The sequence below is a fragment of the Chaetodon auriga genome, chromosome 15 (genome assembly GCF_051107435.1).
Source record: "Chaetodon auriga isolate fChaAug3 chromosome 15, fChaAug3.hap1, whole genome shotgun sequence".
Lineage (NCBI taxonomy): Eukaryota > Metazoa > Chordata > Actinopteri > Chaetodontiformes > Chaetodontidae > Chaetodon > Chaetodon auriga.
Window position 1 is genome coordinate 17,727,338 of NC_135088.1, and position 14,385 is coordinate 17,741,722.

The 14,385-nt window shown below is 41.5% G+C and overlaps 1 protein-coding gene across 2 annotated transcripts in view; it reads right to left on the minus strand.

Annotated features, from left to right (window-relative positions):
• gabrb4 (gamma-aminobutyric acid type A receptor subunit beta4) overlaps nucleotides 1–14,385 on the minus strand; it is a 52,636-nt gene that overhangs the window by 14,193 nt on the left and 24,058 nt on the right. For both annotated transcript variants that reach the window (XM_076750194.1, XM_076750195.1), the window contains exons 3-4: nucleotides 6,725–6,792; nucleotides 4,656–4,876 (exon numbers count right to left, since the gene is read on the minus strand). In XM_076750194.1, the coding sequence (XP_076606309.1) occupies nucleotides 4,656–4,876; nucleotides 6,725–6,792 (289 nt within the window). The remainder of the gene's footprint in view (nucleotides 1–4,655; nucleotides 4,877–6,724; nucleotides 6,793–14,385) is intronic.

Here is a 14,385-nt window from a genome sequence, read left to right on the forward strand (position 1 = left end):
CGACCAAACTGGATTGTGAGTTCGCTAACGATGATTCAGCCCCTCAACTCACTGGCAAGTTAGACAAACCTGCTCTATCATCTACACCCAGCTGGACTCTTTCTACTGACGCCGACTTCTTTTATTGATGCTCGGAATGACTTTGTTTGTTTGCAGCACCCAAGCGTTCTCCTGCACCGCTCAGCAGTCCTCAGCCCCAGCCCCCCTCCCTCCCTCGCCTCATGAAAATAAAGTACAAGGTTAAAATCTAGCTACAGTATATCTCAGGTACACAAAAATGTCAATTTAAGCAAGGTGGTTTAAGCAAGGTTTAAGCAAGCAATATTAATTTCAGGGGGAGGTGGCAGTTCTCCAGATTTGATTAGATTTTTGGACAATCCATGGCCACTCCTGGAGAAAGGAATCATGGGTAGGCAAACTCACATTTCATGTGCAATTCATAGTCTCCAATTTGCTTTCTTAACATGTCGCTGGCAGTGGCACTCCCTTACAAGTAATAGTTAAACAAAAATACGGACATATTATAAGCAAAAAAACGCTTAAAGTATCAAAACTAAAAGAACTTGTTCTGCAGCAAAATGGCCCTGTGTGTCATTATTATTTTACAAAACATTATTAGATTATTTATACTGCTGGGTGGATTCATAAGAATGCAGTGTTTTACTGTTGTAGCTGGTTTACTTTATATACAGCTCAGTAGTTTAGACCAGTGGTTCACAAACTTGGGGTTGGGCCCCTCCAAAGGGTCACAAGATAAATCTGGGGGTCATGAGATATTTACTGGGTACGATTCATAATTTGGACTTTTCTCTTTCTATAAAAAACAATGATAATTTTACAACTTTGGGTTTCAAATTATTTAAATGAAACCACCTGAGAAGTTTGAAGGGGAATTCATGCTTTTCTGAAACTGCTAACATCTGGCATCTGACAATGTGGTGGAGTTGTAGAATTAAAAGTACCTCGAAATTGTGTAAAGGCAGTATTTTAGTCAATTAGCCACTTTCCACCACTGGTTATTTGACTGTAGGAGGAGTTTGTGACGGTGAAACACACAGAGCCACAGGCAGCGGTCACCTTGGAAGGACTGATCTGAATGCTGGATTTTTTTTTGCTTTGAGTAAGCAGAGCTGATGAGGCGCTGTCTGCTACCCCATGCCACTATCAACGCATTCAAATGTGGAATTCAGCAATGAGGTCAACTATTAACTAAGTCTACCATTTAACAGTCAGAATCAGATCTGATTTCAGTCAATTAAATGTTAATTTTTGATTGTTAATTGTGAATACTAAATCACGATGTGTACACATTCTTGATTATAGCATCTTTTTAATAATCATGGTTGCGTACATAAATGTTTTTAAATGCAGAAAAATAAAGATGATCCTGGGCGCAATCTAAAAAAATCGATGCAATCTGCTCAGTTTAGCCAGAGAACAGAGACTGCAGGTACAAAGAATGCACTGTTCAACGCTCAACACGAGATCAGTGGGTAAAGAAACAAGGACAGAGTTGTGAAGAAGAGAGAATGTCAGTTTGTTCTTGAAATTAACACAAAAATAGAATATGATGATCAACACGAATCAGCTCAGCTCAGATTAAAATCACTGTAAACATGAGGAATCAAGGTAAATAAAGGCTAAAAACAGGACAAACAGCAGTATCAGCACATTTCACAGTGGGTGGATAGGTGAGAGCCCAGCACAAGGTGCAGTAGTGTGTGTAATGTGATTGTCCACAGTTTGCATTTTACTGCACTCAAGAGTGGCACGGGGGATGGATTCAAACAGGCGGTCTTTACGATAAAATGCATTTAAGACAACAATAACCTCAAGCGGTCAAACTTGAGAGGCGAGACATTCAAATGAATTGAACTGAGAATGCAACATATATTGTTAAATCTATTCTTCTGGGAGAAAAAAACAAACGTCCGCACAACCCTTGGGCAAAGTCAAACATTTTAACAAAGGGATTTAATGGCATGCTTACAGGAGGCTTGTAAAGGTCCTGAAAGCACCATGGCATGTAGATTGTGCATTGCTTCTAATTACTGTACACTGCTGGAAAAAAAATGGTGTGGAGGACAGATCCAAGGGCTTGACACCATCTGCTTTTTACCATTACTGCAGTGGGAGATGGAAACAGCAAACCCCTGTGCAGTGTGCTTGGAGAAGAGATGCTGGAGGACTGGCTGATGCTCGTGTCCCTAGCAACAGCCTTAGCTTTCTGATTCATGCAGGCACAAAGCCAGTGGAGGTGCAAATGCAGGTGTAATGCCATTTTCTTCTGGCACGAGTCCATTTTACTATGCTTGTGCCTGCTCGATACTTTTGTGGGAACTTGGATTTGCTGAGGTACGTGGAGTGGAGCAGCTGGGAATGTTTATTCAGATCAGGTGGCGCAGTGTAATTCTGGTACCAGTTTGGCATGAAATTGATCCTGTTTCCACCTGTTGTATTTGTTGCAGGCACACACAGGATAAGTTTTTCATCTCGCACACATGCAAAACCATCAAAGTCATGTGTAATTAATGCCAAATTATAATTTATCTGTTATCTGAAACTGCTTGTGGGATGTATGGGGTGCTTTTATTTCAGTTCAGTCAATCGCTGTAGCTGTTAAACAGCGGCAGAAGGGCAAAGACAGAAGGTGATTTGATTGGCCTTTATTTTAATACGCCCCAGCGGTACCTGCTGATAACCTATTCCTCTGAAAAATAATATATTCATCCTACTTTGGACCTTTCTCAAGGTGGCACCAAGCTTCTCCAAGATTCAGCTTGTACACTGCCAGGACCTGAGAGCTGCAACGTGTTCTTCAGCAGCAGTGAGACTGCACTCCTGCTACCTTCTGAAGAGTCATAAAGGGTAAAAAAAGAAAACTTTTGCCATCATATCTCCTTTTGTGTCAGCATCAATTCAGTAATTCAGTTTCTCAGCTCTGATTACGGCATTAATAATTCATTACTTCATATGATCTACAACTTGTCACTGCCATTTTCTTTTATTCATGGAACAAAACACATTCCCAGCTTTCTTGCCTCTATCAAACTGCTTTATTTTAATGACGTGTTAAGAAAAGCAGCGATCTGTTCCGAGCTTGAACAAAACCTCGGGACACTTTCCTACTTTTAGACGTCCCAGAGGGACTCTAGATGGGTCCCTCTGTGCACATTTAATGTTGACTGAGTTGTCTAGTTTGTCACAGTGATCTGGGACATTTAGGTGGTGAGCATTTTGAACCTTTTTTTAGCCTTTTTGGGTCAATGAATTTTGGATTCAGTGTACCCGTCTGCTTCCAAAAAATTGTTATTGTTTGTCTTGACTCACACTTAGAACTCTGGAGACTATCAACTTTATAAATAAAGCTTGAAAGTCTTGTTTATTGGTGCCAAAAATAAAGGTGTCATTACTCATCCTGCCACAGGACCAGGCGCTAGCATGTGATTGTGGGGTTATCACGATCTTCACATGCTGCATGACTGACACATGACAGAGACAAATGAAATGATAAAGGCAGCAGTCATCTAATTAACAGTTGTTGAGATTCTGTCTGTTGAAATCACTCTCCTTCCTCCATCCGTCAATTAAGTGCTCATGTTTTTTCTGCTCTAATATTAAATGGAGTGTTTGCTCTTGCTCTAGATTTCTAAATACTGGTGATGCCCTCCATCCAGTTTCTGTATGTGCGTATCCTGTGCAGGGTCACGAGGAGGTAAAGCCTTTCCCAGCATGGCTCTAACATCTTTCCTGTGTATATATTTTCTTTCTGAGGCTCCATCCTCTTGCATTTTTAAGCTTTTCCAAAAGCAGAATTAAAAAAAGACATGAAAAATCCATCCATCCCTTCTCTATACCGTACCACCTTTCTGTTCTGAGTGACTCCCAGCGTGCACTGGGCAAAAGGCAGACACACACTATAGGGGCAATTTAGAGTGTCCAATTCAATTGACCTGTTGTGTTTGGACTGCAAAAGCAAACTGAGAGACATACAGGTATGACTCAGCTCTAACCACTGACTATGCAACTTATCGGAGACCACAAGTAAGAATTATAGGATGAATGCTAAAGTCAGTGAACCATAAAAGCTACACAAAGTTTGCTAACATTAGCCATCAGAAGATATTGTTCATACCAGACCAAGTACAGTAAGGCTGTAGCAGCAACCTCCCGGAGTGTATTGAAGTGAGCAATGAAGGCTTTTATTCTTTATGAACTCATCAGCAGCAGACTGTGTGGGCTCTTCACATAGTATTGCTTTTATCACACATGCTTTTAGTTATGCACTTAGATGCTGATCACCTGTTGCTGAAATAGTTTTCTTATTATCTACTTTTTTCTTTTTTTTCTTTCTTAAGTTTGTTTAGTGCAGCAATCTTTGACAGCCATATAAGTTCTTTTTCCTTTTATATATTCTGTCTTTTCTGAAAGTTACTGGTCCGAGTAGTTCAGGTTCACCCAGTAGATACATGTTGGAATGGAGAAAATGAAGCCGAACAACAAAAAAAAGAACATCATCCGTTAGTTGCATACTGAAGGGGGAAACGCTGATGCAAACCACCATTCCAGCCATACAGAGTGCATGAAATCAATGCACATAATAAGAGATGTGTGTATTTAGATAAGACACAAAGCAGAGTTTCCACTGTTCTTACCTCAGCCCGTATAAGACAGTGCCATCAGGGTGCAGTCGGATCATACGGTTTTTTACTGTCACGCCGTGAAGAAAGGACTTCTTGTCATTAAGGAAGTAGGTGTCAGGGAGCCAGAGCTGGTCTGCTACACGGTTGTCCAGAGTCAGGTTTAGTTTCAGCTCACCGTAGGCCAAACGCTTATCTCGCCAGCTCTGCTGGAAATACATTGTGATGGTGTAGTCCTGGGGAGAGGGAAAAGCTTGTATGAAGTCACAGACACAAACAATTCAGCGGTACAAAAAGTGATGAGCTACGGTAACTTTTTATCTTATTATTGCCTGCCAGCGCCCAATGAAAGTAGATAGAGTTTCAGAAAGAGTGTGCATGGCTCATCAAACCAGGAGGAACACATGAACGTGAAGCAATCGCAGACAGACAGATTGTACCATATGTAATATATGCAAACAAGAACAAGGTGGTGTGTACATGAAAATATAACAAATTAAAAATCCCTGTATGCAGTGTTTCACCACAGTGTAATTTAATGAAGGGCAAAAAGAGGAATAAGCAACTTTGATCGAGCTAAAACAGCAATAAAAGAAATGCATCTGCTATGCGGGCACAGCAACACTATTTTTATGCACTGAGATCATGAAAATTGTTTAGCTTTTTTATACAATCAGGAAAACTAACCTGCTCAGCATTTGTAAGACAGAACATGGGCAGCAAACCAATAAATACAGCTGTGCTAGTACTCCTGTATAATACTGTATCTAACTGGAAAAGCGCTCAAGTGGAGATATATGGTCTGACAGCTAATGCATCATTGCCCCTCTGGTCAAAGTATTGTAGTCTACAGTCAGACCCATGAAAGATACGCACTGGCTTAATTTTCAACCTACACAGTCCAGTGATTTTAAATATTGTGTGCTTTAACAAAATTCATTTTCATGAAAGGTGCAATTCATCTCAGATCACACAGCAAGTGAACCCACACTTCACGTGTTTGTGCATGATTCATGTTGAGACATCTAGTAACCCTTCCATCCTGTTCAGCAATTAATCATATAAAGTGTTTTGTGTTGAAAAGCATCGCTCGTGAAGAAATGAATGAACACTCAGCTCTTAATGAGCACTTAGCCATACTGCTGATAAACAAATCAATCAACCATCTCAGTCATATCTGTCATTAAAAATTAGCCATTTCAAATGCAGACTTGGTGAAAAACGCTTTAACTTGAGCACACAGACAATAAACCCACAAAACAGCAAGAAGTTACAAACACTGACATTTGGTGAGAGCATTTTTAATAACTCGCCCCTCATCAAATTAAAAATTCATGCAATAGCTGTTGTCATTGAACATTTAATATACATTTGGACATTAATCAGAAGTGTTCTTTTGTTCTCACTCTGAACTCATGATTCAAAGACGTTCAAGAGCAAAGATATCTCGAGCGAATCGTGAACACGTGGAACAAAGTCAGCTGTGGATTCGAACAGGTTGAAAATCGTTTGATCACTCCAGAAGAAGAAAGACAGAGGGTGAAAGAAGGCAACAGAAAATGGAAAAGCTGCCTCACCACATGGGAGGAGTGAGCTGCACCGTGAGTGACGATGCCACGCCGAGTGAAATAAAGAGAGCGCTAAGGGACAGAGTGACGTCATCACTCAGACGTCAGCCATATTGCCTTCTTCAATCCTGAGCCCGCATTCCTGACTGCTTTCAAGTCAGCGTCAGAGCAAAAGAATATGTGCTGTCTTGCAGAGCAGTGGAAGGATTAAACTGTGAACAAATTACCAGTAGTTCAAGACACAATGGTGAAAACCAAGGTTTCATTCAATGGAGGATGTGTAAGATTCTTGCCCACCACAGAAACTCTGTAGCAGCCTGGCTCCATCCAGTCCAACAGTGTATCATGTATTTGTTGATGCCCCGAAAACTGCCTCTGGTTGGTTGGCTGCTTGCCTGGAGGTGTGTGGGAACTGGGGAGATTAGCATGAACCCTGTGCGTGTTAGACCCTCACTGTGAGCGTGAGGATGAACTGGACACATAAGAAGACATAAGACAAAGAAGCTTGTAACTCACCATGTTTACTTCTGAGATGGAGTCAATGCTTGCTATGTTGATGCTCATTCCTACGATGACTGGAGGACCTGAGGGAACAAAGCAAAACTGCCATGAGAAGAAAAGTACATAAAGAATAATGCATCAACTCCAAAGTACATTGATAGAGTAATGATAATGTTAAATTAATTGGATTTCTAACCTGCTTAAGTTCTTAAACACATACTCCAACTTTTGCAGTTTTCAAGTTCTCGTTTAAAACATATAGCTTATAGAACTAACCTGTGACAGCTGACTTCATAAACTGTTACTTTTTTAAAACTTTTGAAATTTCACCCATACATCAGACTGCAATATTCTTGGTTGAAAGACCAACATCAAGCAGAAGATCTGCATCACTCAACTGCATCACAAACTCCTGTTCAAATGCATAGGCTCCACTTGTAGTGTACAAAACAGGAGTGACAAAGCAAATTTAAATCTACTTTTGTTGCTTCGGGCGTGTACATAGAACAGAAAGTATAGATCGGTTACTGTCAGAATCTTATGAAACAACACTGAGGAAACGCACTCATCCATACTAATTTCTAGGCTGGCAATTCATGTCAAGGAACAGGAAGAGCAAACTGTGCCTTATTTACATGATTACAGTACATGCTGTAGACATGTAAACAGCCATGCACATCATCTCGCTTACATGTACAGCAAACCCTTCGACCACTTCAATATTCACGCAACTTCAGGTTTACAAGGATTATCCATTCACAGTGCCCATGTGCCCACAGACAACGGCTGGAGCTTCAGACAGCGGCAGGCACATCTTCACGCAACATTGTCGTCATTTTAAGTCATTTTGTGCGCTTACAATATATTTATAACTGCCATGATAAATGAGCAGACACCACGCGCTACAGCAGAGCATTCCCTGAACCTCGACGTCCAATTTTGAGATACTGACCTCAAGTGCATTCATTCTGTAGCAGTCAGCTCTTTTCATATCAGGTTTAATTCAAACAGTGTCTGGAATATTAGCATCGTGCTACAACCACACCTCGTTGGTCAACACAGACTGAAGAAGCTGGATGCAGGACTGCAGAGAAGCCTGGAGACCAGATTCAGAGTTTTCTTCCTTTTATCTGCTCTTCACCTTTTCTAGCAAGCAGCAAAACAAAGAAAACTGGCACCCACCACTGGAGAAGCTGCTCCCAGAGGCAGTGGATGTTGTGTGTGAAGCGTTGACAGCATTTTATTATGACACATTCTTTCTCTTTCTATATTTATAGCCTCATAATAGTTTCTATACATTTATAGCCTTCATGTCACCTAAACACCCTTCCCCCTCCTCTTCCTCTTCAAACCATGTCAGCCTCACACTGCGCCAGTGAGAATGATCAGGCCACAAAATATGAATTGCTGACACAGAAAACAGAAACAGCAGAGACAGTTCAGTGATTGGTTCATGTGGCAGTGCTGAATCAGTATATTCAGATAATGTCCCATGGTATTACAGTGGAAATGGCATTAGCATAAGGATCATAAACAACACAGAAAACAGATGCACTACAATACGCACTTTATCATGTGTATCATTATCATACAGTCTTCGTAGGGCCCCTGTCAATCTGCCACTCTGCTTAAGTCCCCTCGCTGACCCAATGCACACATTAAGAACAAAACAGATGACGCAGTGATGAGAAATGCGCTGCACAGTTGTCTTACCACCCTGCTCAGAAACAGCTAGAAGTTAGCTGCTTGTTCTTTGTTGGATTTGTCCTTGCACATCTGTTTAAATCACTTCTTTTAACAATTCCTCTCTTCTTTCAAACTTTGCAAGGCTTCATTCTCTACACAATCGCATCGGCGCAATGCAACAGCCATGAGCTAACAACATCTGTGAGCTGTAGTCACCCGGAGCGCGTGAGGCTTTCAACTTAATTTTGAACTTCAAGTGGCACTGAAGTGTCATCAGTATGCTTTCATTAATTTTTGGTAACAATGTGATATAGTTTGCATGTTTTATGTCGCCAGGAGAAAGTGCAGACAGTAAAGGCTCACAGAGGGCGGAGTGATTCATTTCTACGCTCAGCTGATGGATGGAGCTCACAAAATAGACTTAAATCATGACTCGTGTGCTGAGTCTCTCTTTGACCAGAACAGATCTACAACTTTCCCTTTCTTCTGAGTCCTCTCAAAATACAACGCTTTGAAATGCAAAAGGGATGGAAAACAGATCTTGACAGTTACTGCAGACAGCAGGAGTCATGGGGATGTTTATGGGTTGCAGACTCGCATAGTTCAGAGCCCATAAAGGTTTTTGACAATGTATTAAAATTGCTAATATAACCCTCATCTGTCCAAATACCTTCACAACCCTGAAATAAAGACTCTGGGTGCACGAAAGGTTCTACGCCTATACTTCCTTTTATTGGATATGGCTAAAAATACAGTTCAATCAACGTTGTCAGTCTGCACTTTACCCTCTCTAACTATAGTAATAACAGCATACACTCACAAAGTGTGTGTCTGGCTTCAGTTACTCAAAGCATGGAGCTCATTGTACATCCTGTTGTATAACATTAGAAAGAAATGAGCATTGACATTTGACTCAAAACATGTTGTCTAAAGAAAAATGTTAATAAAATCATGTTTATGAGCATTATTGTGATGATCAATTAGCCTATCGAAACCCTTGCTTTGATGGATAAAACTTCAAGCATCAAGCATTGTCTGCTCTGATTAAACAGACAATCACCAGTGATTTTTTTTCCATACGGGAGAGACTTCACCAAATGCAATGTCCACTTAGTTTATTAAATATTCATTGTACGTTGCATCAGAACATTTCAGTCCATTCCCACACTCCAAAACAAATACAAACCAGACTTGCAAGCATAATGGGGTCCAAACACCCCACGCAAATCTAAAACCAAAGTCTCACTGACCCCGAGCGATCGTGAAGCCACCATCACTGAATGAGGCTTAAACAGGTGGTTTAATATGCGCTTGTTTGCATGCTTGGCCAGACTTAGACGCTTTCTTTCAGGGCACATTGCCAGGATCTGATCCAACTTTGGACCACAAGGACTGTTGCACTAAAACTATGCTCAATAAATCATTTTGTGTCCTATTCCCGAGTGATGATATGTCTCTCACCTTAAGCACTGTTCTCTCAAAACCAAAAATGTACACTAACATCCCCAAATGCACTTACTTCACTATTTTCAATGCAGGTTGCAAATATAATTGTATTGGCACATGTGCAAAACACCACCTGGGTGTGTCACATTGCTAAATGCTTGGAAAGCCATGCAGCAGCTGTATGGTGGGCAGTTTATGCAAATGTTAAGCAGCTGACGCGGAACAAGTTACTGGTGTTCTGCAGAGGCCCCAGTCAAGCAGAAGCTAATAAGTTTGTTCTTAAGTTGATGGTAGAAAGAAACACTGGAACCAACCACCACAAAACAGTCATGAGTGCATTGTAGTGAATAAAGTGAACCTAAATTCAGGGCATTGGATGAAATACATTAGAATACAATAGAATAGAGTATTTCTGAACAAAGTAGAAGAGCCAGCAATACCAGCTGATTTGATTTGAGCAAATGGATCATTTTTGGGTGGATTAATTATCTCATCTGGACCATTTGGTTAAAAATTTGAAAACTATTATCATAATTGGACTTAATTTACAGGCTTGGCACCAAACGAAACTTACCACCATTCTGTACTATCCTTGGTATTTGGGTCAGGAAACAGTTGTCTGAAGCCTGAAGGGAGGTCACTGTACTAGTCTATGACATCAGAGTTAGGAGACAGACAGAGTTTCTAGTGTAAAACTACCACTGAATGCCCCATTGAGGTGGACACTGGCCATAATATGTGTGTCAGACAACCACACAAGCTGAGCCTCGATGATATGAAACTGACTCAGATCCATAACCTCTGTAAGATGTACCCTGATTCTTCTAAATGACATAAAGATCCTTCCTGGGGGGCCCTTCGTGCGGATATTGGTTAATTATGATGTTTCTCTTCAAATGCTGGTGCTAAAATATTAACCAGCAAACCACTTGGCTGAAAAGGACCATCCATCCTCTCTCTTACATTCTGTAATCCTATTTTCTTCCCCCCACTCCTCCCACGACGCTAAATGCCCTGAAGCTTTGTCATATTCCCTGACCCATCTCTCTACAAAAAAGGGAAAAAGTAGAGCCATTTTCCATTGCACTTTGTGAAGGCAACCAGTAACAGTTTTCCCCAGAGATGTCAAAGTACATTCGTTCGCGAGATGGAAACAGAAAGCACCCCGCCACCCCCACCCCCCTTTCTCTCTATCTCTGCATATTTTGACCCTGCTTTAGTGAAACAGAGGCACTCACTTTGTCACCACAGCTTTCTCAAAATAAAACCGCTACCTGCACTTGCACGACACAAGTTGGGAGAACAGCGCTCCTTTAAGAAAAAAAAACCAAAACAAAACACCTTTTCATCTTTAAACCAGCGTCGCTCTGTTAATTGTCAACCAGCATTTCAACCATTGTCTACAAATTGCTTCCCCCACAGAATACTTGGAACTTGTTTAAAAATAATACTAATAACTGATGAGCAACCTGATAACTGCAGTCATCTTTTGGTCTATCCTTTTGTTCGGATTTCATATAAAAGGGAGTGAGCGAGAGAAAGGCATCACACAGTCCCTAGACAAACCATGTTGTCTCTGAACAATTAGCATATGAGTGTGTAAACACTTTCCAATACTTTTCCAAGAATTCACTGAATGTGTCAAACTGCTCCCGTTCTGTGGTTTTGTACTTGGCCAATATCACAATAGGAGCAGCTTTCAACAGACATCTGATGATGAGCTGTATTTAGATGTGTTGCATTAAAACAAATTACAGAAACAATACGCACTGTTGTAGAATTGTCGGCCAGTGTTGCCTCTTAACTGATCCCCGTGTGTGGCTCCCTACAAAAGCAGGCACCATGACAGCACTCAGAGGGCAAAATCGAAAAAGGTGCTCTGAGGGTGTGTTTGACCACTTGTGGCATGGCAGAATTGTGATTTGCAAGCATCAGCACAAACTGATTGCAAAGGGTGGTTATAGTTGCTGGTGGTTATACACTGTAAAACACCATTAATAGTAGGGGGTAACTAATGCAGGATCAATAGGCCTTGCAAATATTTGAAGAGGTAAGACTCCACCAGAAAGACTGGAAACGGGCCTGGCTTTGTCTGAAGGTCCCAAAATGTGGCTACAGCACCTCTGACGTCATAACTTTATATCTTATCAGTGAAAGATTAACAAAAATCTCACAGTTAACCTCTCTCACCCTGCTCACTCTCACAAGACTGCTGTCCCTTTCACTCCTGAATGACTGTGGAAACAAAGTGAAAGAAAACCCACAGTTTTACAGTACGAGTCATTCATGTGATGACATTTTTCTACCATACTTCTACCACTGAGTATTACCATGGCAACAAACTAACTTCCTAATCCACTGTCCAATTGCTGTATAGGTCAGGTATCAATTCATAACTCATTTATACATAAAAAAAAGGCTTTTCTTGAAGCTTTTGGCCCACAAGTAGTATTAGTCACCAAGTTTAGTCGGCCAAACAGGAGACTCTCCATATGGCATTCTGGGATTGTTTTAATGCATTCAGCTGTGTGAGACAAAGACTTTCTAAGCTTCAACCATCATCTGGGCACATTAAGATATTCCAACACTCTTCCAAATGGCAGAATTTACTACAGCACTGGGGCGTCTGGAGTTGGACATCAAGGCAGGTAGGACAATTTATCCTCTAGCTTTCACTGTGGCACCAGAGGTCATTATTATTAAATCACAGTGTGAGAATTAACACTGGGAGCAAACCAATTCACTCATCAAGCACGTCCTGTAGAGCAGAGTGACCAGGAAAACTCAGATGAGGCTTTGATGTGAAAACACTGACCACCATGCTCACGCTGTCTCCATGCCAAGTGGATATTGATCATTAAGCAGACGGCCATCTTAAAGGAGGGGTATTTCCCAACTTTCTTCATAGAGCGGCAAGAAAGCAAATCATCACCTTTCCCAAAACGTCCAGCTCTACCTTTAATATGAGCATTATTTATGATTGGATAGCAGTATTGCTGGCTTCCCTGGATATCAGCAGATATCTTGCCTATTAGAGCATAAATAATGTGCTAATGACTCTGACAGTGCAGAGTACATAAACTGATGGGCCGCAGCATCAAAACCACCTGCCTAATATTGTGTAGGTCCCTCTCGTGCTGCCAAAACAGCTCCAAGCCATCAGGGCATGAACTCAGGACCTCTGTGGGTGTCCCATGGCGTCTGGCACTGGGACGTTGGCAGCAGATTCATGTGGGTTGTGGGATGGGGCCTCCATGGATTGGGCTTGTTCCGCCACATCCTGTGGATGCTTGATCGGATTGGGATCTAGGGAGTTTGGAGGCCAGGTCAATGCCTTGGGCTCTTTGTCGTGTTCTTGCAGTGTGGCAGAGCACACTGTCCTGCTGGGGGAGGCCAGTACCAAGAGGGAATACCACTGCCATTGCAGAGGGGGTGTGTGCTTGCTCTATGCCAATGTCTGGGTGGGTGGTGTGTGTTAGGGTTGCAGCCATATGAATGCCAGTAAAACAATGCATCGTAACAAAATGATCATTGTTATTCACATCACCTCTCAGTGGCTTTAATGTTGTGGATGATTGCTGTGTCTTATACTATAACTGATCAATTCAACAATGCATCAAAAGCAAATAGTATTTGCCAGTATGTTTGTGTGGTGTAAGGGCAGCTTTGGAATGTCACAACTACCACATTTACATTATGTATTTCCTGAATGGTGATTTCTGCCTACGATTCCCATGATAAACATTTATGATCAGTACTTCATCCTCACAACATCTTAATTGTATTTCTGTATTGGATGATTGGCTCAGATGAGGCGGTATTAGCAGAGTTGGCAACTTTGCAATGTCAATAGCTGCTGTGTTGAGCTCAGATTCTCTCTGTGGGTCAAAAACTAGCAAATCATGCATCACACTGAGCTTATCATATCTTCAGTCCTTGTTGACAGTCTCCTTTTTTTAAATTTAGCCTTGCTGTCCCCTCCTTTGCTTATTATCTATGTATGCTGTCCTCTCAACTCCAACAATGTGTCTCGACATTCAGCTTCCAGTCTGACAGTCTTATCTAGCCTCAGGGCAGACAAGCTACACTGATGTAGTGGGCAGTGAGGCCGCCCTATTTAACGTTTTCCTTGGTAATGGCACTTCACATCAAAACAATATAAGTTCAGTGTCAGGGAGTGCTCATAAGATTAAAAGGTCCCAACGTCAACTGGGGGCAGCGTAGACTTGTCTCTGTGGGAGCACACTGTGGAAAGGATCTCCTAACTGGTAATCTACCTACCACAGAGGCTGGACCTGTTAGATATGTAGATATCTAAGATCTCTAAATCCCATTATATCTGTCCGTGTTATAGAAATCTGACAATCAACTATACCTGGGCTGTAGGGTGCTGTAATGGGTTTTCATAGTCTATAGTTAATGTAGTTCCCCTTGGTGTGTCTGAGCGTAACCAGCTGGGTGCTTGCCAAATTAGCAAAAATCATTAACAGTCTCCATTAGGGACTGTCAATGTCAGCCAAAGCTCTCTCTGTACACTTATTATT